Source organism: Chiloscyllium plagiosum, unplaced genomic scaffold (genome assembly GCF_037043375.1).
Source record: "Chiloscyllium plagiosum isolate Xiang-an unplaced genomic scaffold, Cpla_swu_hap1 HiC_scaffold_53X, whole genome shotgun sequence".
Lineage (NCBI taxonomy): Eukaryota > Metazoa > Chordata > Chondrichthyes > Orectolobiformes > Hemiscylliidae > Chiloscyllium > Chiloscyllium plagiosum.
This window is the reverse complement of record NW_028270191.1, coordinates 13,349,070-13,376,216: the sequence shown is the minus strand read 5'-3', so window position 1 is coordinate 13,376,216 and position 27,147 is coordinate 13,349,070. Positions and strand designations below refer to the sequence as shown.

The 27,147-nt window shown below is 51.5% G+C and overlaps 1 protein-coding gene across 2 annotated transcripts in view; it reads right to left on the bottom strand.

Annotated features, from left to right (window-relative positions):
• The window catches only part of LOC122546469 (diacylglycerol kinase beta-like), a 211,190-nt gene that overhangs the window by 54,669 nt on the left and 129,374 nt on the right, over positions 1 to 27,147 (bottom strand). For both annotated transcript variants that reach the window (XM_087985546.1, XM_087985547.1), the window contains exons 16-17: positions 10,266 to 10,351; positions 3,102 to 3,191 (exon numbers count right to left, since the gene is read on the bottom strand). In XM_087985546.1, the coding sequence (XP_087841672.1) occupies positions 3,102 to 3,191; positions 10,266 to 10,351 (176 nt within the window). The remainder of the gene's footprint in view (positions 1 to 3,101; positions 3,192 to 10,265; positions 10,352 to 27,147) is intronic.

The following is a 27,147-nucleotide window of genomic DNA, read 5'->3' as shown; positions in this document are numbered from 1 at the left end:
AACAACAGTGTTCAGGTATAGGCAAGGCCCAGGCTGCAGCAGCAGCAGTGGTAGAGGTAGGCCCCAGGCACCAACAACAGTGTTCAGGTGTAGGCAAGGCCCAGGCTGCAGCAGCAGCAGTGGTAGAGGTAGGCCCCAGGCACCAACAACAGTGTTCAGGTATAGGCAAGGCCCAGGCTGCAGCAGCAGCAGTGGTAGAGGTAGGCCCCAGGCACCAACAACAGTGTTCAGGTGTAGGCAAGGCCCAGGCTGCAGCAGCAGCAGTGGTGGTAGGAGCTGCCTGTGCAGCTGAGCACAGCTCAAATTAAAGGAAAAAAAGAAGGAAGAAACCCAGGAAAACAAACAAAAAAAAAACCCCAAAAAACAAATGTCTTCCCTGAACAAGGGGAAAGAAAAAGAAACTCTCCTCTTCAGCAGAGACTAACAGCAGCAGTACAGACTGGCTGTGTGGCCAGCCAGCTTGGAGTCAGTCCCCTGGACTGGGCAAGTTCAAAATCCACTGATTCGATTTTGTTTTGATATCTGTCAGCCAGGGCTCCCTGATTGGACCAGATTAACAGCCCCAATCAGGGAACGCATATTCTATGAGGTCCCACCTGGCTGACCCTGTTACTAGGGGAACATTTGAGCCTGATCAAACCCTCGGGACATTTCTGGAAGTATTGCAAAGCCTGACTGAACAAAGCAGCCTGTGTGATCACATCCAGGCATTGTGCATGTGTTAAGCATAGCCACTTGGTGATAACTGCCCTCATCAAAGGTTCAAAGGTCAGAGAAGCTCAAGGTGAAGGTTATACGAAGAGGAAGGGTTTGGAGGGATATGGGCCGGGTGCTGGCTGGTGGGACTAGATTGGGTTGGGATATCTGGTCGGCATGGACGGGTTGGACCGAAGGGTCTGTTTCCGTGCTGTACATCTCTATGACTCTTAGTTACTGTCTGCTTCCCTCCTCCTCAGGCAGCAAGGTGGCTCAGTGGTTAACACTGCTGCCTCACAGCGCTAGGGTCCCAGGTTCGATTCCACCCTCAGGCGACTGTTTGCACGTTGCCCCTGTGGGTTTCCTCTGGGTGCTCCGGTTTCCTCCCACTGGAAGGCTGGGTTAGTAAGTTTGCCGATGTCACAAAGGTTGGTGGAGTTGTGGATAGTGTGGAGAGCTGTTCTGGGGTGCAATGGGACATTGACAGGATGCAGAGCTGGGCTGATAAGAGGCAGGTGGAATTCAACCCTGGAAAAGCGTGAAGTGATTCACTTTGGAAGGTTGAACTTGAATGCATAATACAGGGTTAAAGACAGGATACTTGGCAGTGTGGAGGAACAGAGGGGTCTGTGTCCATAGATCCCTCAAAGTTGCCACCCAAGTTGTTAGGGTTGTTAAGGTGGCATATGGTGTGTTGGCCTTCATTAGCAGGGGGATTAAGTTTCAGAGCTGTGAAGTTATGCCCTGGTTAGACCACACTTGGAAGATTGTGTTCAGTTATGGTCACCTCAATATGATAAGGATGTGGAAGCTTTCGAGAGGGTGCAGAGGAGATTTACCAGGATGCTGCCTGGACTGGAGGGCATGTCTTATGTAGAAAGGTTGAAGGAGCTAGGGCTTTTCTCATTGGAGCAAAGAAGGATGAGAGGCGACTTGATAGAGGCGTACAAGATGATGAGAGGCATCGATAGAGTGGATAGTCAGAGACTTTTCCTCAGGGCGGAAATGGCTGTCACGAGGGGGTATCATTTTAAGGTGATTGGAGGAAGGTGTAGGGGGAGATGTCAGAGGTAGGTTCTTTATAACATCGAGGGCTGAAGGGCCTGTACTGTGCTGCACTGTTCTATGTTCGAAGGGTCAGTTTTGACTTGGTGTCATCAGCCTGACCAGGAAGGAGTCTACTAGCACCTCGATGGGCCAGTCACAAGGTCACCTTTCTGGCAGCTTCAGGCTCCAGGCAGGAAGAGAGAAAAGGAGATGCACAACATAGCAGCAGGGGCAGAGTGGCCTCCCAGCCCAACCTCCGGGGATCAGTCAAACTCTCAAAAACAGGCTCCCTGGGCTCGCCCTGTCACAGCCGAAACATGGAAATTCAAGTTTCCTCCAACTAAATCATTCATGTTTTGTAAAGCGTACAAGAAGGACTGTGTCCAATTTTGGGCACCATACCTCAGGAAGGATGTACTGGCACTGGAGCGTGTCCAGCAGAGATTCACACGGATGATCCCTGAAATGGTAGGCCTAACATATGATGAAAGGCTGAGGATCTTGGGATTGTATTCATTAGCATTTAGAAGGTTGAGGGGAGATCTACTAGAAACTGACAAGATAATGCATGGGTTAGAAAGGGTGGACACTGGGAATTTATTTCCGTCAGGCAGGCACAGCCTTAGAATTAGAGGGGGTCAATTTAAAATGGAAATGAGGAGACATTTCTTCAGCCAGAGTGTGGTGGGCCTGTGGAATTCATTGCCACGGAGTGCAGTGGAGGCCAGGACATTAAATGTCTTCAAGGCAGAAATTGATAAATTCTTGATCTCGCAAGGAATTAAGGGGAGAGTGTGGGTAAATGGCGTTGAAATGCCCATCAGCCATGATTGAATGGTGGAGTGGACTCGATGGGCTGAAAGGCCTTCCTTCCACTCCTATGTCTGATGGACCCTTGAACACAGTCACCCTGTGCTCATCAACCTTTTGGCCTTCAGGACTGATGTCATTAACGGCCCTGTTACCCCCTTCAGCATTCGGCTGCTAGAGATACCACCTGCATTTAGATAGCTCCTTTCACATCACCAAGTTCTCACGAGGCGCCGCAGAGGGAAAAAAAAAATTGACTCTACGTCGCACGAGCCACAGGAATTAGTTGGCCATTCAGCCCCTCGCAGCTGACTGCGGCCTCGACTCGATTTTCCCATCTGTACCGCCCTCCAGGACCCTCCCCTCCCTTTGTCGATCCAAAGCCTTTGGGGCTAAAACCCTGGAGAAAAGAGATGGGTTTCGAGGAAGAGCAGGGAGCGAGGGAGGGAACTCCACCTGGTAGGCCCCGGACAAGCCTCACAGATCAGCACGACAGGAACAAACTGCCCGCCGGTGTATTCAGACGCTGCGATTGGCACAGCCCTTACCTCCGCCCCATCGTAGACACCGTGCCAAGTCATTCCCGGTGCCCAGCGGCAGAATGGCGACAGGTGGCTTCACAGCAAAGTGCATTTTATCTGAAAGGAGAAATAAAGGCCGTTGTAACATCAGCTTTGATTAAAACAAACATCCATTCGTTATGGCAACATTAAAGTGACAGCGAAGCTGATCGAGACTGAGTATAGACAATGTGAACAGGCCCAATAAGGCCCAGGCCTGACCAGAGGGTGAGTATGACAGGAAATCATTGGCCAGCTGAGAGGGTTCAGGGCCACAGGAACATGGCAACGCCACCTCAGATTTTTGTTCGATGGTAATCATTGCCCACACCCCCTCCCCCTACCCTTTTTCTCTTGGCACAGAGAGCTGGCAGGATTTGATGGCCCACGGTGCCACGTTAGCATGTCCAGGGTCACCGGTGCCAGTCAGGGCCGTCGCAATGTGCAAATGCCAAGCTGCCAGCACTTGGCACTCTCCACCGCCTCAGGCGACGGGTTTGAAAAGCCCGGCGCCAAGGTACTGCTGACGCGGCGCAATGCCAAGAGAGGGGATAAAACCGGGCATCGCTACCCCGCCAATGACGATGGGGCGGTCCGTAGCAACAGGCTAAAATTCTTCTGAGGCCGAAGGATGCTCTTCAAAGAAGGAGAGGTGGCACTCAGTGGAGGAGGCGATGACCCTGCAGCTCCGAGCTGGGCCCGGTGGGTTACGTCAGGCTTGAGTCTGGCACCAGTGGAAGCATGAACACCAATTCCTGAGCAACAAGTCGCTTTGTTCCAGCTCAGCATCCATTGGAGATTCTCCAGGTGCCCCACGCGATGACATTGAGGCTTCTCGACAAGGCTTTCAAAATGGAGAATTTGCGCCAACTGCCCGCTGATGCCCCCCCCCACCCCGTGCGCTGCTTGCCAGGCACATGTCTCGCTGGAGCTCAGAAGGTGTCACTGGCAATGCCAGCGGTGGAGGGTTCGCCCACGACAGATGGGGCCAAGGTCCATGTCAGTTGGTCAACTGCAGCGCAAATGGTGCCATCGCTCCTGGCGCATCAGGGCAAAAAATGCAGGGCATTTGCGCAAATATCTCAAGGCTTAACCCACCTCTCCCCACTCCCCCCCCCACCCCAAACCAGTCGGTATCCACCGCTCACCACCACAGCTTCCCAGGGTTCAGTACAGTCTCACGTCAGCCACTTCCCCGAGACCCTTTCCCTCCGCCCCCCCTCTCCCTTCACCTGTGGACACTTAGCGCGACTCGCGGGTCAGCCAGCCGTTAAGCGAAAGGGCAGGTTTGTCCCAGTGGTTGCTGGACACGCCTGAAAGCAGCTTGAGAAACTCAGAGCCCACGCTGTGTAGCGTTTACAAATGGGCGCTACGGAAATGCAGGCGTAAGAGCAGCTGGCCTGAAATGCAATGCGCGCAAATCGACTGCGAAAGTGTGTCCGCTCAGAGCGAGCGATGGCCGATACGCCAACAACACGCGAGCGATGGCCGACACGCCAACAACACGCGAGCGATGGCCGACACGCCAACAACACGCGAGCGATGGCCAACACGCCAACAACACGCGAGCGATGGCCAACACGCCAAGAACATGTGAGCAAAGTCCAACACAGCGAGAACATGTGAGGATAGCCAACATGCCAAGAACATATGAGCGATGGCCAATACTCAGAGAACATGTGAGCGATGTCGCACCTCTGTCCAGGAACAATGGGGAACGGGAGAATTTCCCTTTGATTATTGACGGCAACAGCATAGAGAGAGCTTTACCCTGTATCTAACCCCGTGCTGTCCCTGTCCTGGGAGTGTTTGATGGGGGGACAGTGTAGAGGGAGCTTTACTCTGTATCTAAACCCGTGCTGTCCCTGTCCTGGGAGTGTTTGATGGGGGGACAGTGTAGAGGGAGCTTTACCCTGTATCTAACCCCGTGCTGTCCCTGTCCTGGGAGTGTTTGATGGGGGGACAGTGTAGAGGGAGCTTTACCCTGTATCTAACCCCGTGCTGTCCCTGTCCTGGGAGTGTTTGATGGGGGGACAGTGTAGAGAGAGCTTTACTCTGTATCTATACCCGTGCTGTCCCTGTCCTGGGAGTGTTTGATGGGGGACAGTGTAGAGGGAGCTTTACTCTGTATCTATACCCGTGCTATCCCTGTCCTGGGAGTGTTTGATGGGAGGACAGTGTATAGGGAGCTTTACTCTGTATCTATACCCGTGCTGTCCCTGTCCTGGGAGTGTTTGATGGGGGACAGTGTAGAGGGAGCTTTACTCTGTATCTATACCCGTGCTGTCCCTGTCCTGGGAGTGTTTGATGGGAGGACAGTGTAGAGGGAGCTTTACTCTGTATCTAACCCCGTGCTGTCCCTGTCCTGGGAGTGTTTGATGGGGACAGTGTAGAGAGAGCTTTACCCTGTATCTAACCCCGTGCTGTCCCTGTCCTGGGAGTGTTTGATGGGGACAGTGTAGAGAGAGCTTTACTCTGTATCTAACCCCGTGCTGTCCCTGTCCTGGGAGTGTTTGATGGGGACAGTGTAGAGAGAGCTTTACTCTGTATCTAACCCCGTGCTGTCCCTGTCCTGGGAGTGTTTGATGGGGACAGTGTAGAGAGAGCTTTACTCTGTATCTAACCCCGTGCTGTCCCTGTCCTGGGAGTGTTTGATGGGGACAGTGTAGTGGGAGCTTTACTCTGTATCTAACCCCGTGCTGTCCCTGTCCTGGGAGTGTTTGATGGGGGACAGTGTAGAGAGAGCTTTACTCTGTATCTATCCCTGTGCTGTCCCTGTCCCTGGGAGTGTTTGATGGGGGACAGTGTAGAGAGAGCTTTACTCTGTATCTAACCCTGTGCTGTCCCTGTCCTGGGTGTGTTTGATGGGGGACAGTGTAGAGAGAGCTTTACTCTGTATCTAACCCCGTGCTGTCCCTGTCCTGGGAGTGTTTGATGGGGACAGTGTAGAGGGAGCTTTACTCTGTATCTAAACCCGTGCTGTCCCTGTCCTGGGAGTGTTTGATGGGGGACAGTGTAGAGAGAGCTTTACTCTGTATCTATCCCCGTGCTGTCCCTGTCCTGGGAGTGTTTGATGGGAGACAGTGTAGAGAGAGCTTTACTCTGTATCTAAACCCGTGCTGTCCCTGTCCTGGGAGTGTTTGATGGGGGACAGTGTAGAGGGAGCTTTACTCTGTATCTATCCCCGTGCTGTCCCTGTCCTGGGAGTGTTTGATGGGGGACAGTGTAGAGAGAGCTTTAGTCTGTATCTAACCCCGTGCTGTCCCTGTCCTGGGAGTGTTTGATGGGGACAGTGTAGAGGGAGCTTTACTCTGTATCTAACCCCGTGCTGTCCCTGTCCTGGGAGAGTTTGATGGGGACAGTGTAGAGAGAGCTTTACTCTGTATCTAACCCCGTCCTGTCCCTGTCAGTGGGAGTGTTTGATGGGGACAGTGTAGAGGGAGCTTTACTCTGTATCTAACCCTGTGCTGTCCCTGTCCCTGGGAGTGTTTGATGGGGACAGTGTAGAGGGAGCTTTACTCTGTATCTAACCCCGTGCTGTCCCTGTCCTGGTAGTGTTTGATGGGGACAGTGTAGAGGGAGCTTTACTCTGTATCTAACCCCGTCCTGTCCCTGTCAGTGGGAGTGTTTGATGGGGACATTGTAGAGGGAGCTTTACTCTGTATCTAACCCTGTGCTGTCCCTGTCCCTGGGAGTGTTTGATGGGGACAGTGTAGAGGGAGCTTTACTCTGTATCTAACCCCGTCCTGTCCCTGTCCTGGGAGTGTTTGATGGGGGGACAGTGTAGAGGGAGTTTTACTCTGTATCTAACCCCGTGCTGTCCCTGTCCTAGGAATGTTTGATGGGGGGAGAGTGTATAGAGAGCTTTACTCTGTATCTAACCCCGTGCTGTCCCTGTCCTGGGAGTGTTTGATGGGGGACAGTGTATAGAGAGCTTTACTCTGTATCTATCCCCGTGGTGTCCCTGTCCTGGGAGTGTTTGATGGGGGGACAGTGTAGAGGGAGCTTTACTCTGTATCTATCCCCGTGCTGTCCCTGTCCTGGGAGTGTTTGATGGGGGGACAGTGTAGAGGGAGCTTTACTCTGTATCTAACCCCGTGCTGTCCCTGTCCCTGGGAGTGTTTGATGGGGGAGAGTGTATAGAGAGCTTTACTCGGTATCTATCCCCGTGCTGTCCCTGTCCTGGGAGTGTTTGATGGGGGGATCAGTGTAGAGGGAGCTTTACTCTGTATCTAACCCCGTGCTGTCCCTGTCCTGGGAGTGCTTGATGGGGGAGAGTGTAGAGAGAGCTTTACTCTGTATCTTTCCCCGTGCTGTCCCTGTCCTGGGAGTGTTTGATGTGGGACAGTGTAGAGGGAGCTTTACTCTGTATCTAACCCCGTGCTGTCCCTGTCCTGGGAGTGTTTGATGGGGGAGAGTGTATAGAGAGCTTTACTCTGTATCTATCCCCGTGCTGTCCCTGTCCTGGGAGTGTTTGATGGGGACAGTGTAGAGGGAGCTTTACTCTGTATCTAACCCCGTGCTGTCCCTGTCCTGGGAGTGTTTGATGGGGGGACAGTGTAGAGGGAGCTTTACTCTGTATCTATCCCCGTGCTGTCCCTGTCCTGGGAGTGTTTGATGGGGGACAGTGTAGAGAGAGCTTTACTCTGTATCTAACCCCGTGCTGTCCCTGTCCCTGGGAGTGTTTGATGGGGGAGAGTGTATAGAGAGCTTTACTCTGTATCTATCCCCGTGCTGTCCCTGTCCTGGGAGTGTTTGATGGGGGGACAGTGTAGAGAGAGCTTTACTCGGTATCTATCCCCGTGCTGTCCCTGTCCTGGGAGTGTTTGATGGGGGGATCAGTGTAGAGGAAGCTTTACTCTGTATCTAACCCCGTGCTGTCCCTGTCCTGGGAGTGCTTGATGGGGGAGAGTGTAGAGAGAGCTTTACTCTGTATCTATCCCCGTGCTGTCCCTGTCCTGGGAGTGTTTGATGTGGGACAGTGTAGAGGGAGCTTTACTCTGTATCTAACCCCGTGCTGTCCCTGTCCTGGGAGTGTTTGATGGGGGACAGTGTAGAGGGAGCTTTACTCTGTATCTAACCCCGTGCTGTCCCTGTCCTGGGAGTGTTTGATGGGAGGAGAGTGTAGAGGGAGCTTTACTCTGTATCTATCCCCGTGCTGTCCCTGTCCCTGGGAGTGTTTGATGGGGGACAGTGTAGAGAGAGCTTTACTCTGTATCTAACCCTGTGCTGTCCCTGTCCCTGGGAGTGTTTGATGGGGGGACAGTGTAGAGGGAGCTTTACTCTGTATCTATCCCTGTGCTGTCCCTGTCCTGGGAGTGTTTGATGGGGGACAGTGTAGAGGGAGCTTTACTCTGTATCTATCCCTGTGCTGTCCCTGTCCTGGGAGTGTTTGATGGGGAACAGTGTTGAGGGAGCTTTACTCTGTATCTAACCCCGTGCTGTCCCTGTCCCTGGGAGTGTTTGATGGGGGGACAGTGTAGAGGGAGCTTTACTCTGTATCTATCCCTGTGCTGTCCCTGTCCTGGGAGTGTTTGATGGGGGACAGTGTAAAGAGAGCTTTACTCTGTATCTATCCCCGTGCTGTCCCTGTCAGTGGGAGTGTTTGATGGGGACAGTGTTGAGGAAGCTTTACTCTGTATTTAACCTTGTGCTGTCCCCGTCCCTGAGAGTGTTTGATGGGGACAGTGTAGAGGGAGCTTTACTCTGTATTTAACCTTGTGCTGTCCCCGTCCCTGAGAGTGTTTGATGGGGGAGAGTGTATAGAGAGCTTTACTCTGTATCTATCCCCGTGCTGTCCCTGTCCTGGGAGTGTTTGATGGGGGGACAGTGTAGAGAGAGCTTTACTCTGTATCTATCCCCGTGCTGTCCCTGTCCTGGGAGTGTTTGATGTGGGACAGTGTAGAGGGAGCTTTACTCTGTATCTAACCCCGTGCTGTCCCTGTCCTGGGAGTGTTTGATGGGGGACAGTGTAGAGGGAGCTTTACTCTGTATCTAACCCCGTGCTGTCCCTGTCCTGGGAGTGTTTGATGGGGGGAGAGTGTAGAGGGAGCTTTACTCTGTATCTATCCCCGTGCTGTCCCTGTCCCTGGGAGTGTTTGATGGGGGACAGTGTAGAGAGAGCTTTACTCTGTATCTAACCCTGTGCTGTCCCTGTCCCTGGGAGTGTTTGATGGGGGGACAGTGTAGAGGGAGCTTTACTCTGTATCTATCCCTGTGCTGTCCCTGTCCTGGGAGTGTTTGATGGGGGACAGTGTAGAGGGAGCTTTACTCTGTATCTATCCCTGTGCTGTCCCTGTCCTGGGAGTGTTTGATGGGGAACAGTGTTGAGGGAGCTTTACTCTGTATCTAACCCCGTGCTGTCCCTGTCCCTGGGAGTGTTTGATGGGGGGACAGTGTAGAGGGAGCTTTACTCTGTATCTATCCCTGTGCTGTCCCTGTCCTGGGAGTGTTTGATGGGGGACAGTGTAAAGAGAGCTTTACTCTGTATCTATCCCCGTGCTGTCCCTGTCAGTGGGAGTGTTTGATGGGGACAGTGTTGAGGAAGCTTTACTCTGTATTTAACCTTGTGCTGTCCCCGTCCCTGAGAGTGTTTGATGGGGACAGTGTAGAGGGAGCTTTACTCTGTATTTAACCTTGTGCTGTCCCCGTCCCTGAGAGTGTTTGATGGGGACAGTGTAGAGAGACCTTTACTCTGTATCTATCCCCGTGCTGTCCCCGTCCCTGAGAGTGTTTTATGGGGGGACAGTGTAGAGAGACCTTTACTCTGTATCTATCCCCGTGCTGTCCCTGTCCCTGGGAGTGTTTGATGGGGGGACAGTGTAGAGGGAGCTTTACTCTGTATCTAACCCTGTGCTGTCCCTGTCCCTGGGAGTGTTTGATGGGGGACAGTGTAGAGAGAGCTTTACTCTGTATCTGACCCTGTGCTGTCCCTGTCCCTGGGAGTGTTTGATGGGGGGACAGTGTGAAGAGAGCTTTACTCTGTATCTGACCCTGTGCTGTCCCTGTCCTGGGAAACATGTCTAGTTTGCTGTGAGATCACTTGAAGTGAATGTTGACTGAGTGTGTTTCCGAGCCCTCTACAATAAAAATATGATGACATTTTTACAGCATGTTTTTATTGGGGTGAAAGGTCATTAAAGGATACAGTACCAATGGAGTCAAGTATCCATCCTACAGTGCCATCGCCTCCACACACCAAGACCCGGATATTCGGCACATCGTGAAAGAATTTCAGTCTGCAAGAGAGGGAAGCATCAAAGCATTAACTGAGCAACAGAGACCTCCTGTCGACCCACTGACTTTTCCTTTAGCTCAGCAGTTTGCCCACTCCACTCTGTCATAGACTTATAGAGTCAGCCAGCATGGAAACAGACCCTTCGGCCCAACCAGTCCATGCCGACCCTAATCCCAAACTGAACTGGTCCCACCTGCCTGCTCCAGGCCCATCTCCCTCCAAATCTTTCCTGTTCTTGTCCTTATCCCATCTTTTAAAAGTTGTAACTGTCCCCACATCCAACACTTCCTTGCGAAGCTCATTCCACACACGCCAACCACTCTGCGTAAAAAAAGTTACCCCTCGAGTCTTACATAAATCTTTCTCCTTTCATCTTCAAAATATACCCTCCAACCTTGAACTCCATCGCCCTAGGGAAAAGACACTCGCTACTCATCCCCTCGATAAAAGATCACCCCTCAGCCTCTTACACTCCAGGGGAAAATCTCCCTTATAACTCAAACCCAACATCCTGGTTACTCTCTTCTGAACCCTCTCCAGCTTAGTAAACCCTTCCTATAGTAGGGCGACCAGAACTGGACACAGTATTCCAGAAGAGGCCTCACCAACGTCCTCAATGTGATGTCTCCAGCTCCTACACTCAAAGGTCTGAGCAATGAAGACAAATGTGTTCAACGCCTTCTTAACCCCCCTGTCTATATGTGACACAACCTTCAAAGAATGATGTCCCTCAATCCCTAGGTCTCTCTGTTCTACAACACTACCCAGGGCCCGACCATTAACTGTATATGTCCTGCCCTGACTTAGAGTCATAGAGATGTACAACATGGAAACAGACCCTTCGGTCCAACCCGTCCATGCCGACCAGATATCCCAACCCAATCTAGTCCCACCTGCCAGCGCTTGGCCTGCAGGATTCCCTCTAACAACTTGCCCACCACCGAGGTCAGGCTCACTGGTCTATAGTTCCCTGGCTTGTCTTTACCACCCTTCTTAAACAGTGGCACCACGTTTGCCAACCTCCAGTCTTCCGGCACCTCACCTGTGACTATCGGTGATACAAATATCTCAGCAAGAGGCCCAGCAATCACTTCTCTCGCTTCCCACAGAGTTCTCGGGTACACCTGATCAGGTCCTGGGGATTTATCCACTTTTAACAGTTTCAAGACATCCAGCACTCCCTCCTCTGTAATCTGGACATTTTGCAAGATGTCACCATCTATTTCCCTACAGTCTATATCTTCCATATCACTTTTCCACAGTAAATATGATGCAAAATACCCGTTTAGTATCTCCCCCATTTTCTGTGGCTCCACACAAAGGCCACCTTGCTGATCTTTGAGGGGCCCTATTCTCTCCCTAGTTACCCTTTTGTCCTTAATATATTTGTAAAAACCCTTTGGATTCTCCTTAACTCTATTTGCCAAAGCTATCTCATGTCCCCGTTTTGCCCTCCTGATTTCCCTCTTAAGTATACTCCTACTTACTTTATACTCTTTCAAGGATTCACTCGATCTATCCTGTCTATACCTGACATATGCTTCCTTCTTTTTCTTAACCAAACCCTCAATTTCTTTAGTCATCCAGCTTTCCCTGTACCTACCAGCCTTCCCTTTCACCCTGACAGGAATATACTTTCTCTGGATTCTCGTTATCTCATTTCTGAAGACTTCCCATTTTCCAGCCGTCCCTTTATCTGCGAACATCTGCCTCTAATCAGCTTTCGAAAGGTCTTGCCTAATACCGTCAAAATTGGCCTTTCTCCAATTTAGAACTTCAACTTTTAGATCTGGTCTATTCTTTTTATATTAAAACTAATAGAATTATGGTCTTGTTTTACCAAAATGCAAAACCTCATATTTATCCAAATTAAACTCCAGCTGCCACTCCTCAGCCCATTGGCCCAATTGATCAAGATCTCTTTGCAATCTTAGATAACCACCTTCACTGTCCACCATACCTCCAATCTTGGTGTCATCGGCAAACTTACTAACCATACCTCCCATATTGTCAAATGCCAAACTAAAGTGGGGACCCAGCGGTGATCTCTGTGGAACACTGTTGGTCACAGGCCTCCAGTCCAACCCTCCACCATCACTCTCTGTCTCCTGTTGTGAAGCCAATTTTGTATCCAATTGTATCAACTGCCTCAGATCATCAAAGTAAGGCCAATTGGCGCAAAGCCTTCCACGTGTCAGCCACCTTCCTCCCAGAGGCCCAGTTGGTCGATAAAGACCACAGTCTTGGGCTACAGGCCGAAGGTGATGACAAGGCATGTGTCTGAGCTGACTCACGGCCAGCACACGCCCCCTTCAGGAGGGATCAAGATTGCACAGCCAAACAATTGGGGCCTGCCATCGAAATGCTTGGCATCACGCCACACCGGGGAGGGGGGGGGAGCGAGTGGACCAATCACGCTGAAAATTGGCAGCGATGCCCCGAAAACACTGGAAGGTTGTCAGGCACGCCGGAGCTGCGGATCACATGGCACGTCAATGGCGCAGCGGGAGGAAACTGGGGGAACAGACCGGCGAACGGTGAGGCTGAGCGAGTGAAGGAGGAGGAAGGCCATGGCTTTAGCGCTAAACGGCCTTTCGGTGGAGCTGCGTTGGCTGCCTGTGAGGAGGACTGCTGTGCCCCCTTGAGAACGTGGGGGTGGACCGATTGCTCGCTTGCGGAACGCTCTGTCCCACCAAACCCGCAACCTCTCCCGGGTTAATATGGCTGCTCTCGTCCATATTGCCTTTGTGCTTGTCCTTGTACTTTCTAAACGAGAACAGCGATTCAAAATCAGGAGGCAGCAAGCAGCTCTGAAGGTACTCACCCAGAATGATGGCTCTCTGAAGGGGAGGGTTCACTCCTGACTGGAACAGGAGAGATGTTTTGTCAGCGTTGGAGTGCGTAGCAGGCACCGCTGGCCTTCCGTCGCACCGAGAGCAAGTTTAAACCAATGACAGGAATTTTACACCCCTCGCCCCCTCCCCCCGCATCAACAAAGATGAAGTTGCAAAAATAACTGGGACAACACAACCAGAGACACGCATGAGAATTCCTCGAAGCATGGCACAGCGAGTTAGACCCCCATCTACCACCCCCTGAGAAAAGGAACAGGAAGTGACTTCACCACAGGAAATAACATCACCACAGGCAATGACATCACCAACCCAAGGAAACCTAAACACATAAACAGAAAGCGGGCCATACCACCGGTGCTTCATCCGGAGGCTCACTAGTATGGTGACGAAACGTCTGGAAATGAACCTTCCAGCTCAGCGAGCAAGCCTACATCCAGATCCTCCACCTGAGCTACAAATCTTCTGAAAACTCACTGAGGATAACTGAGTCCAAGGGTCCACCAGAGGCATGGCTGCAGGGAGCTTTTGCAAGGAGGACAGGAGCTGTGGGCGATACGGCAGGGAGAGCTTACAGCAATATGGCTCCTTCTGGAGTACTGTGACCCGGTCTGGTCTCCCTGTTTTTGGAAGGATAGCTGGACAGGGCTGGGAATGGAGGCTTTCAGTTACAGCGAGAGGCTGGGACTTTTATGTTTCCCTGGAGCGTCGGAGGCAGAGGGGTGACCTTATAGAGGTATATAAAATCATGAGGGGTACAATTAAGATGTATAGCAAGGATCCTTTCCCTAGGGTGTGGGATTTCAAGACAAGGGGGCATATTTTTTAAGACGAGAGGACAAAGATTTAAAAAGGACGCGAGGGGCAACCTTTTTTACAGAATGTGGAGTGACCTTCCCTGAGGAGGTGGTGGATGCGGGTGCAGTTACAACATTTAAAAGATATTTGGATAAGGACATGAATAGGAAAGGGTTTGGAGGGATATAGGCCAGAGGCAGGCAGGTGGGACTAGTTTAGTCAGCACGGACTGGTTGGGCCGAAGGGTCTGTTTCTGTGCGATATGACTCTATCTTGGCTCATGATCCCATTCTGGGGAAGGCCTGTGGGTCCTGCTCCAGTAGCTCCATTCCCTCAAGTGCCCATTGCTCGCTATGGCATCAATCGGAGTAAGGGGGATCAGCGCCATGGGAATCAGGAGGCCGGCGCAGGCCCCGCCAGTCCCCCCTGACACCTCAGTGTAGATTGGAGAGTGGAACCGGAGGACCTGAGGAACTGTTTGTTTGATGCAGCCAGTTGGCGGGATACTGGGCCGTGCTGTCTGAACGGACAGAGGTTAAGGCATAGGAGCAGGGAGAGGCCCGTACATCTGCTCTGCCATGGCTGACCTGCCCCAGGCCTCAACCCCTGCTTCCTCACAGCTCCTCATTGCCCCCAACTCCTCGATCTTCCAGAACTCCATCTCCCTCCTCTTTAAATACTTCCAGTGAGTTTGCCTCCACAACCCTCCGTGGCTGGGGGGGGTGGAGAATTCCAGACATTCCCTGTCCTGTGGGAGAGGAAATTCCTTCACATCTCAGTTTTAAGTGAGTGTCCCCTTATTCTGGAACCACCTCCCCCCTCCCCCCTCCAACTGGGGGGAAAACATCTTCTCAACAACTAAACTGTCAAGTCCCCTCAGAATCTTGTCTGTTCCAATAAGATCATCCTCATTCTTCTCAACCTGAATGAATGAAGATCTGGTGTGTGATCCGGTCATGATAAATAAACTCCTTTCTCCCAGGAATCAGCCCTCGTGAATCTCTCTTCACTGTGGCAGTCCATGCTCTCTTAAACACAGGGACCAAACCTGTACACAATGCTGCAGGTGCGGCCTACCCAGTTCAAACAAGCCTTCCCTACTTTTAAACTCCAACCCCCTGAGAACTGAAAGCCTAGATTCCATCTGCCTCCTTCATTACTTGCTGCACCTGCACGCCAATGTTCTGTGTTTTAATGGGAAGGTGACGGCCTAGTGGTATTAATGGTGGACTGTAATTCCAGAGACCCAGGTCATGTTCTGGGGATCTGAGTTCGAATCCTGCTATGGCAGTTGGTGGAATTTCAATTCAAATTTTTTTTTTTAAAAACTGGAATTAAGAGACTAATAATGACCATTAGTCCACTCCTGATGGTCAGGATAAACCCCATCTGGTTCACTCATATCCTTCAAGGGAAGGAAACCGCCATCCTTACCTGGTCTGGGCCTACACGTGACTCCAGACCCGCAGCCAGTGTGATTGACTCTTAACTGCCCTCTGGGTAATTAGGAACGGGCAATAAATGCTGGGCCGAGCCAGCAATGCCCTCATCCCATGAATGAATACAGTTAAATAAATGTACAAGAACCCTCAGTGTTGCACATCCTCTGGAATCTCTCTCCATTTAAATAACACCCTGCCTTTTGATTCTTCCCCCCAAAGTGTATGAGCTGACACCTCCCGACATTACAGTCTGAGAGATCTACAGCACAGCAAAAGGCCCTTCAGCCCCTCCCTCACTATTCAAGCCCCATTTCCCAGCCCTTGGCCCGTAGCCCTGTAGGGCTTGGCACCACAAGTGCCCGTCAAAATGCTATGTAAACGTACCGAGGCCTTCGGCTGTTCCTACCCTCACAGGCAGCGGGCTTGCAGATTCCCCACCACCCTCTGCCTTTGCTCAAATCTCTTCGAAACCTCTGGCTCCTTCTCTGAAACCTACGCCCCATGTCATGAATCTGTCCACCAACAGGAAAACCTTCATCCTCTCCACCCTAACTTTGACCCTCATTATTTTATACATCTCAATCAAACGCCCTCTCAACGAGCTCTGCTTAAAGAAAAAGAACCGCAGTCTGTCCAATCTCTCTTCATCACTGAAACTCTCCAGACCAAGCAACATCCTGGTAAATCCCCCCTGCTCCAGACCGGGCAACATCCTGGTAAATCCCCCCTGCCCCAGACCAGGCAACATCCTGGTAAATCTCCCCCTGCCCCAGACCAGGCAACATCCTGGTAAATCTCCCCTGCCCCAGACCAGGCAGCATCCTGGTAAATCCCCCCTGTCCCAGACCGGGCAATATCCTGGTCAATCCCCACTGCCCCAGACCAGGCAACATCCTGGTAAATCCCCACTGCCCCAGACCAGGCAACATCCTGGTAAATCCCCACTGCCCCAGACTAGGCAACATCCTGGTAAATCTCCCCTGCCCCAGACCAGGCAACATCCTGGTAAATCCCCCCTGCCCCAGACCAGGCAACATCCTGGTAAATCTCCCTCTGTCCCAGACCAAGCAACATCCTGGTAAATCCCCATTGCCCCAGACCAGGCAACATCCTGGTAAATCCCCCCTGCCCCAGACCAGGCAACATCCTGGTAAATCTCCCCCTGCCCCAGACCAGGCAACATCCTGGTAAATCTCCCCTGCCCCAGACCAGGCAGCATCCTGGTAAATCCCCCCTGTCCCAGACCGGGCAATATCCTGGTCAATCCCCACTGCCCCAGACCAGGCAACATCCTGGTAAATCCCCACTGCCCCAGACCAGGCAACATCCTGGTAAATCCCCACTGCCCCAGACTAGGCAACATCCTGGTAAATCTCCCCTGCCCCAGACCAGGCAACATCCTGGTAAATCCCCCCTGCCCCAGACCAGGCAACATCCTGGTCAATCCCCACTGCCCCAGACCAGGCAACATCCTGGTAAATCTCCCTCTGTCCCAGACCAAGCAACATCCTGGTAAATCCCCACTGCCCCAGACCAGGCAACATCCTGGTAAATCCCCATTGCCCCAGACCAGGCAACATCCTGGTAAATCCCCACTGCCCCAGACCAGGCAACATCCTGGTAAATCCCCATTGCCCCAGACCAGGCAACATCCTGGTAAATCCCCATTGCCCCAGACCAGGCAACATCCTGGTAAATCCCCACTGCCCCAGACCAGGCAACATCCTGGTAAATCCCCACTGCCCCAGACTAGGCAACATCCTGGTAAATCTCCCCTGCCCCAGACCAGGCAACATCCTGGTAAATCCCCCCTGCCCCAGACCAGGCAACATCCTGGTCAATCCCCACTGCCCCAGACCAGGCAACATCCTGGTAAATCTCCCTCTGTCCCAGACCAAGCAACATCCTGGTAAATCCCCACTGCCCCAGACCAGGCAACATCCTGGTAAATCCCCATTGCCCCAGACCAGGCAACATCCTGGTAAATCCCCACTGCCCCAGACCAGGCAACATCCTGGTAAATTCCCACTGCCCCAGACCAGATAACATCCTGGTCAATCCCCACTGCCCCAGACTAGGCAACATCCTGGTAAATCCCCCCTGCCCCAGACCAGGCAACATCCTGGTAAATCCCCCCTGCCCCAGACCAGGCAACATCCTGGTAAATCCCCACTGCCCCAGACCAGGCAACATCCTGGTAAATCCCCACTGCCCCAGACCAGGCAACATCCTGGTAAATCCCCACTGCCCCAGACCAGGCAACATCCTGGTAAATCTCCCCTGTCCCAGACCGGGCAATATCCTGGTAAATCCCCCCTGCCCCAGACCAGGCAACATCCTGGTAAATCCCCACTGCCCCAGACTAGGCAACATCCTGGTAAATCCCCACTGCCCCAGACCAGGCAACATCCTGGTAAATCCCCCCCTGCCCCAGACCAGGCAACATCCTGGTAAATCTCCCCTGTCCCAGACCGGGCAATATCCTGGTCAATCCCCACTGCCCCAGACCAGGCAACATCCTGGTAAATCCCACCCTGCCCCAGACCAGGCAACATCCTGGTAAATCCCCACTGCCCCAGACCAGGCAACATCCTGGTAAATCTCCCCTGCCCCAGACCAGGCAACATCCTGGTAAATCTCCCTCTACCCCAGACCAGGCAACATCCTGGTAAATCCCCACTGCCCCAGACCAGGCAACATCCTGGTAAATCTCCCCTGCCCAAGACCAGGCAACATCCTGGTAAATCTCCCCTGCCCAAGACCAGGCAACATCCTGGTAAATCTCCCCTGCCCAAGACCAGGCAACATCCTGGTAAATCTCCCCTGCCCAAGACCAGGCAACATCCTGGTAAATCCCCACTGCCCCAGACCAGGCAACATCCTGGTAAATCTCCCCTGCCCCAGACCAGGCAACGTCCTGGTAAATCTCCCCTGTCCCAGACCAGGCAACATCCTGGTAAATCTCCCTCTACCCCAGACCAGGCAACATCCTGGTAAATCCCCACTGCCCCAGACCAGGCAACATCCTGGTAAATCTCCCTCTACCCCAGACCAGGCAACATCCTGGTAAATCCCCACTGCCCCAGACCAGGCAACATCCTGGTAAATCTCCCCCTGCCCCAGACCAGGCAACATCCTGGTAAATCCCCACTGCCCCAGACCAGGCAACATCCTGGTAAATCTCCCACTGCCCCAGACCAGGCAACATCCTGGTAAATCTCCCTCTACCCCAGACCAGGCAACATCCTGGTAAATCCCCACTGCCCCAGACCAGGCAACATCCTGGTAAATCCCCACTGCCCCAGACCAGGCAACATCCTGGTAAATCCCCACTGCCCCAGACCAGGCAATATCCTGGTAAATCCCCACTGCCCCAGACCAGGCAGCATCCTGGTAAATCCGCACTGCCCCAGACCAGGCAACATCCTGGTAAATCCCCCCCTGCTCCAGACCAGGCAACATCCTGGTAAATCCCCACTGCCCCAGACCAGGCAACATCCTGGTAAATCTCCCCTGCCCCAGACCAGGCAACATCCTGGTAAATCTCCCCTGCCCCAGACCAGGCAATATCCTGGTCAATCCCCACTGTCCCAGACCAGGCAACATCCTGGTAAATCCCCCCCTGCCCCAGACCAGGCAACATCCTGGTAAATCCCCCCTGCCCCAGACCAGGCAACATCCTGGTAAATCCCCCCCTGCTCCAGACCAGGCAACATCCTGGTAAATCCCCACTGCCCCAGACCAGGCAACATCCTGGTAAATCTCCCCTGCCCCAGACCAGGCAACATCCTGGTAAATCTCCCTCTGTCCCAGACCAGGCAATATCCTGGTAAATCCCCACTGTCCCAGACCAGGCAACATCCTGGTAAATCTCCCCTATCCCAGACCAGGCAACATCCTGGTAAATCTCCCTCTGTCCCAGACCAGGCAATATCCTGGTAAATCTCCCCTGTCCCAGACCAGGCAACATCCTGGTAAATCTCCCTCTACCCCAGACCAGGCAACATCCTGGTAAATCCCCACTGCCCCAGACCAGGCAACATCCTGGTAAATCTCCCCTGCCCAAGACCAGGCAACATCCTGGTAAATCTCCCCTGCCCAAGACCAGGCAACATCCTGGTAAATCTCCCCTGCCCAAGACCAGGCAACATCCTGGTAAATCTCCCCTGCCCAAGACCAGGCAACATCCTGGTAAATCCCCCCCTGCCCCAGACCAGGCAACATCCTGGTAAATCTCCCCTGCCCCAGACCAGGCAACATCCTGGTAAATCCCCCCCTGCTCCAGACCAGGCAACATCCTGGTAAATCTCCCCTATCCCAGACCAGGCAACATCCTGGTAAATCTCCCTCTGCCCCAGACCAGGCAATATCCTGGTAAATCCCCACTGCCCCAGACCAGGCAACATCCTGGTAAATCCCCCCCTGCCCCAGACCAGGCAACATCCTGGTAAATCTCCCCTGTCCCAGACCGGGCAATATCCTGGTAAATCTCCCCTATCCCAGACCAGGCAACATCCTGGTAAATCCCCCCCTGCCCCAGACCAGGCAACATCCTGGTAAATCCCCACTGCCCCAGACCAGGCAACATCCTGGAAAATCCCCACTGCCCCAGACTAGGCAACATCCTGGTAAATCCCCACTGCCCCAGACCAGGCAACATCCTGGTAAATCTCCCTCTGCCCCAGACCAGGCAACATCCTGGTAAATCTCCCCTGCCCCAGACCAGGCAACATCCTGGTAAATCCCCCCTGCCCCAGACCGGGCAACATCCTGGTAAATCTCCCTCTGCCCCAGACCAGGCAACATCCTGGTAAATCCCCACTGCCCCAGACCAGACAACATCCCTGTAAATCCCCACTGCCCCAGACCAGGCAACATCCTGGTAAATCCCCCCCTGCCCCAGACCAGGCAACATCCTGGTAAATCTCCCCTGTCCCAGACCGGGCAATATCCTGGTCAATCCCCACTGCCCCAGACCAGGCAACATCCTGGTAAATCCCCACTGCCCCAGACCAGGCAACATCCTGGTAAATCTCCCCTATCCCAGACCAGTCAACATCCTGGTAAATCTCCCTCTACCCCAGACCAGGCAACATCCTGGTAAATTCCCACTGCCCCAGACCAGGCAACATCCTGGTAAATCCCCACTGCCCCAGACCAGGCAACATCCTGGTAAATCCCCCCTGCCCCAGACCAGGCAACATCCTGGTAAATCTCCCTCTGTCCCAGACCAGGTAACATTCTGGTAAATCTCCCTCTGCCCCTCTCTCCAGTGCTATCACACCCCTCCTCGGATGTGTTTTCAACTCCCTCCTGCAATGACTTTACCCAGTCCCCCAACCTATCTCTTTCCCTTATGTCCTGATCATAACACCCCCTCTACACCCACTGCTGCATCGTCTGTAAATGTGGATACATTATACTTTGGCCCTCACCCAAGTCAGTGATAGCCCGAGAACAGGGCCAGACAAACCTTTCAAAAGGGGATAAGCACTTGCTGGGGAGCGCAAGTCCCAGGGCTATGGGGGCCGGGAGGTGGAGAGCAGGGGGGGGGGGGGGTGGGGGTGGGGGGGGGTGTGATTGAATGGACATGGCAGGATTGTGATGGATTGAAGAGTCCCTTTCAGTGGGCGGTGTTTCCAATTAGTGAAGGACAGTGTGGAGTCCGGGCATCCTTCCTTTCGGCACGCACCAACTGCCGCTATTCCTTCGACATCACGTGCTCATCTAGGAGCCCTGGCTCACGCTCTTCGCCGTTTCCTCACCGGAACGCAAAGGGAAAGACATCTTGCCGATGTCACAAAGATGCACCTGAAATTATGACACGCTCCACCTCAAAGGGCACGTGGCTGAAACATTCCTGGGGCAGGTAGGAAATGACAAAACCAATTCAGGAGCAGCACGAGGCCATTCAGCCCGTCGAGTCTGCTCCACCATTCACATCAGTGATCTGATAATGCCCAACTCCCCTTTCCTGCCTTTTCCCCATCACCCCTCCATTCCCCTTCCTGATTAAACATCTCTCTGTCTCAGCCTTGAATATACTCACTGACCCAGCCCCGACAGCCCTCTGTGGGAAAGAATTCCACAGACTCACTTCCCTCTGTGAGAGGAAATTCCTCCTCATCTCTGTCTGCAACGGGTGACCACGAATTCTGGGATTGTACCCTCTGGTCCTAGACTCTCTCCCACAAGGGGAAACAACCTCTCCACATCCCCCCTGTCAAGTCCCCCAGGGAATCCTGGATGTTTCAATAAGGTCGTCTCTCATTCTTCTAAACCCCAATGAGTCCAGGCCCAACCTCCTCAACCTCTCCTCGTGGGACAGTCCCTCCATACCCGGGATCAGCCGAGTGGACCTTCTCTGGGCTGCCTCCAATGTCAGTCTGTCTTTCCTCAGGTAAGGGGACCCAAACCTGTTCACAGTATCCCAGCTGTGGTCTGACCAGTGCCTTGTATAAAACCTCCTTCCCTTTATCCTCTGTTCCCTTTGAAATAAAGGCCGACATTCCATTTACCTTCCCCGTGACACGCTGAACTTGGATGCGAGCTTTTCGGGATTCATGGATGAGGATTCCCAAAACCCTCTGCACTATAGCTTTCTGCAGTCTTTCTCCATTTAAATAATATTCAACTCTTCCTCTTCTTACGATCAAAATGCATGATCTCACATTTTCCCACATTATATTCTGACGAGTGTTTCCCACTCACTTAACCTGTCCCTGTCCCTGTCCCTCTTCAGACTCATCACTTGCCTTCCCACCTACTTTTATGTCACCCCCAAACCTGGCTATAGTATGTTCACTTGCCTCATCCAAGTCATGAGGACAAATTGTAAATAACTGGGGCCCCAGCACTGATCCACTAGTTACAGGTTGGCATCCTGAAAATGCCTCTTGTATGCCAACTCTCCATCTTCTAACAGTTAGCCAGCCCTCTATCCACGTTAATATATGAGCTCCAACATCATAGGCTCTTCTCTTATTAAGTAGCCCAGTGTGTGGTACCTCGCCAAAGGCATGCTTTCCCTTTATCAACCCACTTCCTCAAAGAATTCTAGTAAATCTGTCAGACTTGATTGTCCCCTTCCTTAAATCATGCTTAATCATTTTACATCCTCTGCTATTACATCCTTTAAGACAGACTCTCACATTTCCCAGTCACAGATGTTAAGCCAACTGGCTTATAATCACCTATTTTTTTTGTCCCCTTCCCTTTTTAGATAAAGGTGTTACATTGACAGAGTTCCAATCCTGCAGGAATTCTCCAGAATCGAAGGATTCCTGGACGATTACTACCAGTATCCACTACCATCATCGCTACGTCCTTTCAATATCTGAGGATATATTCCATCGGGTCCAGGGAACGTTATCGGTCTTTAATTCCATTAGTTTCACTCATACTTTATCTCTTGTGATAGCTATTAGCTTTATTTCCTTTCCTCCATTCCCCCTTCCACCCCCCGGCCTTGATTGGTTCATAATTTTGGGATGCTATTTGTGTCTTCTACTGTGAGACTGATACTAAGTATTTATTCACTTCCACTGCCCCTCCCTGATTCCCCATTATTATTTCCCAGCCTTGATCGCTAAAGTTCATAGAACATAGAACATTACAGCACAGTACAGGCCCTTCGGCCCTCGATGTTGCGCCGACCTGTGGAACCAATCTGCGGCCCATCTATCCTACACTATTCCATTTTCATCCATGTGTTTATCCAATGACCTTTTAAATGCCCTTAAAGTTGGTGAGACTACTGCTGTTACAGGTAGGGCATTCCACGTCCCGACTACTCTCTGAGTAAAGAAACTACCTCTGACATCTGTCCTATATCTATCACCCCTCAATTTAAAGCTATGACCCCTCATGCTAGCCATCACCATCTGAGGAAAAAGGCTCTCACTGTCCATCCTATCTAATCCTCTGATTATCTTATACGTCTCTATGAAGTCATCTCTCAACCTTCTTCTCTCTAACAAAAACAGCCTCAAGTCCCTCAGCCTTTCCTCGTAAGCCCTTCCCTCCATACCAGGCAACATCCTGGTAAATCTCCTCTGAACCCTTTCCAAAGTTTCCACATCCTTCCTACAATACGGTGACCAGAACTGTACACAATACTCCAAGTGCGGCCACACCAGAGTTTTGTATAGCTGCAACGTCACCTCGTGGCTCCGAAACCCAATCCCTCTACCAATAAAAGCTAACACACCATATGCCTTCTTAACAGCCCTATCAACCTGGGTGGCAACTTTCAGGGATCTGTGTACATGGACGCCGAGATCTCTCTGCTCATCCACACTACCAAGGACCTTACCACTAGCTTCTCTCTTTCTTTCGATATGTTTAAAGAATCTCTCGCTGTCCACTTTGATATGAATTGCAAATTTCCCTTCAATTTTTGTTTCCTCTCTCCTCGTTATCTTTTTGGGTCATCTTTTGTTGGTTTGTCAAACTTTCCTGAACCTTTGTGCCACCACTAGTCCTTTCCACATTGCATTGTGCAATCTGTGTTTCGTTAGCTTTTGTGTTCTTTTCAAAACTGAAATGAGAAAAGGTTTTTAAACCAAGGACTGCCGCATGCTTTGAAAGCAAGTAATTTAACACACATTGCAAGCACTGCTTACGCAGTTGTGTGTGCCCTAGCAGAAGGTGCAGATGAACTGGAGACAGAGGGTTGCGTGCAGATGAGTAGCAGATGAGTTTGTGGACCTATGTCCAGTTACCAATGACAGGTCGCTGAACGGCATGGAACTGTGAACGAGATACAAAGAGACCTTCAGACTTCCACCGGCTCAGAAGCTCGCTTGGTTATCCACAGTTAAAAGTCCTTTAAGTCTGAAGGGGGGGAAACAAAACAGTTGATTTTTTTCTTCAGCAGTTGCTGCAAGTGGCAATTTTTAATTATTATGTCAGAGAAGTTTTTATAAATGAAGCCGACACCCTGTGTCTCCTGCATTCACAGAAGGATGACTGAGAAGCAGCATTCTGATCAGCACCAGAATCATAAAACTCATCGCAGCGACCCCTGGGAGCAGGAATGACTCAGCTGCTTTCCCAGTGTTTCCCTCAGTTCATAACCCATGTTTATTTTTCTGTATATCAGGGTGTGTGTGTCTATGTCTGTCTGTGTGTGTGTCTATGTCTATGTGTGTTTACGTCTGTCTGTGTATATGTGTGTGTCTGTCTGTGTATATGTGTGTGTATGTCTGTCGGTGTATTTGTGTGTGTCTGTCTGTGTATATGTGTGTGTATGTCTGTCTGTGTATATGTGTGTGTCTGTCTGTGTATATGTGTGTGTATGTCTGTCTGTGTATATGTGTGTGTCTGTCTGTGTCTGTGTATATGTGTGTGTACGTCTGTCTGTGTATATGTGTGTGTGTGTATGTCTGTGTGTCTACGTTTGTCTGTGTTTGTGTATATATATGTGTGTATGTCTGTCTGTGTATATATGTGTATGTCTGTGTGTGTGTCTACGTCTGTCTGTGTGTGTCTGCCTATGTGTGTGTCTGCCTATGTGTGTGTGTGTCTATGTCTGTGTGTGTCTATCTCTGTGTGTTTATGCGTGCCTGTGTGTCTGTGTATTTGTGGGTGTGCTCACATCTATGTGTGGGATTGGTTAAGCCATTTTTGGAATACTGCATTCAATTCTGGTCTCCCTCTTGTAGGAAGGCTGTTGTGAAACTTGAAAGGGTTCAGAAAAGATTTACAATGATGTTGCCAGGGTTGGAGGATGAGCTACAGGGAGAGGTTGAACAGGCTGGGGCTGTTTTCCCTGGAGCGTCGGAGGCTGAGGGGTGACCTTAGAGGTGTATAAAATCATGAGGGGCATGGATAGGGTAAATAGACAAAGTCTTTTCCTTGGGGTGTGGGAGCCCAGAACTAGAGGGCATAGGTTTAGGGTGAGAGGGGAAAGATATAAAAGAGACCTAAGGGGCAACTTTTTCACACAGAGGGTGGTACGTGTATGGAACGAGCTGCCAGAGGAAGTGGTGGAGGCTGGTACAATTGTAACATTTAAAAGGTATTTATATGGGTATATGAATAGGAAGGGTTTGGAGGGATATGGGCCGGGTGCTGGCAGGTGGGACTAGATTGGGTGTGGACAAGATGGACTGAAGGATGAGTTTCTGCGTTGTACATCTCTATGATCCTCCATGTGTCTGTCGATGTGTATCTGTGCATGTGTGTATCTGGGTGTGTGTGTCTGTGCGCGTGTGTGTGCGTGTATCTGTGCACGTGTGTGTGTGTGCATGTGTGTCTGTCTGTCTATGTGTATCTGTGCATGTGTGTGTGTGTGCATGTGTGTATCTGTGCATGTGTCTGTCTGTCTGTCTATGTGTATCTGTGCATGTGTATACCTGTGAGTGTGCGTCTGTGTGTATCTGTGCACGTGTGTGTGCGTGTATCTGTGCACGTGTGTGTGTGCGTACATGTATCTGTGCATGTGTGTGTGTGCATGTGTGTATCTGTGCATGTGTCTGTCTGTCTATGTGTATCTGTGCTGTGTGCATCTGTGTGTCTGTGTGCGTCTGTGTGTATCTGTGCACGTGTGTACGTGCGTGTGTGTATCTGTGCACGTGTGTGTCTGTCTGTCCGTGTGTATCTGTGCACATGTGTGTGCGTGCGTGTGTGTATCTGTGTGTGTGTGTGTCTGTCTGTGTGTATCTGTGTACGTGTGTGTGTGCGTGTGTGTATCTGTGTGTGTGTGTCTGTCCGTGTGTATCTGTACACATGTGTGTGTGTGCGTGTATCTGTGCGTGTGTGTCTGTGTATATCTGTGCACATGTGTGTGTGTGTGTGTGTCTGTCTGTGTGTATCTGTGTACGTGTGTGTGTGCGTGTGTGTGTCTGTGTGTGTGTGTCTGTCCGTGTGTATCTGTACACATGTGTGTGTGCGTGTATCTGTGCGTGTGTGTCTGTGTATATCTGTGCACATGTGTGTGTGCGTGTGTGTATCTGTGTGTGTGTGTCTGTCCGTGTGTATCTGTGCACATGTGTGTGTGCGTGCGTGTATCTGTGCGTGTGTGTGTCTGTCTGTGTGTATCTGTGCACATGTGTGTGTGTGCGTGTCTGTCTGTCCATGTGTATCTGTGCATGTGTGTGTGTATGTGTATCTGTGCGTGTGTGTCTGTCTGTCTGTGTGTATCTGTGCACGTGTGTGTGTGTGTATCTGTGCGTGTGTGTCTGTCTGTCTGTGTGTATCTGTGTACGTGTGTGTATCTGTGCGTGTGTCTGTCCGTGTGTATCTGTGCACATGTGTGTGTGTGTTTGTATCTGTGCGTGTGTATCTGTCTGTCTGTGTGTATCTGTGCACGTGTGTGTGCGTGTGTGTATCTGTGTGTGTCTGTCTGTCCGTGTGTATCTGTGCACATGTGTGTGTGCGTGTGTCTGTCTGTCTGTCCGTGTGTATCTGTGCACATGTGTGTGTGTGCGTGTCTGTCTGTCCATGTGTATCTGTGCATGTGTGTGTGTATGTGTATCTGTGCGTGTGTGTCTGTCTGTCTGTGTGTATCTGTGCACGTGTGTGTGTATCTGTGCGTGTGTGTCTGTCTGTCTGTGTGTATCTGTGTACGTGTGTGTATCTGTGCGTGTGTCTGTCCGTGTGTATCTGTGCACATGTGTGTGTGTGTTTGTATCTGTGCGTGTGTATCTGTCTGTCTGTGTGTATCTGTGCACGTGTGTGTGCGTGTGTGTATCTGTGTGTGT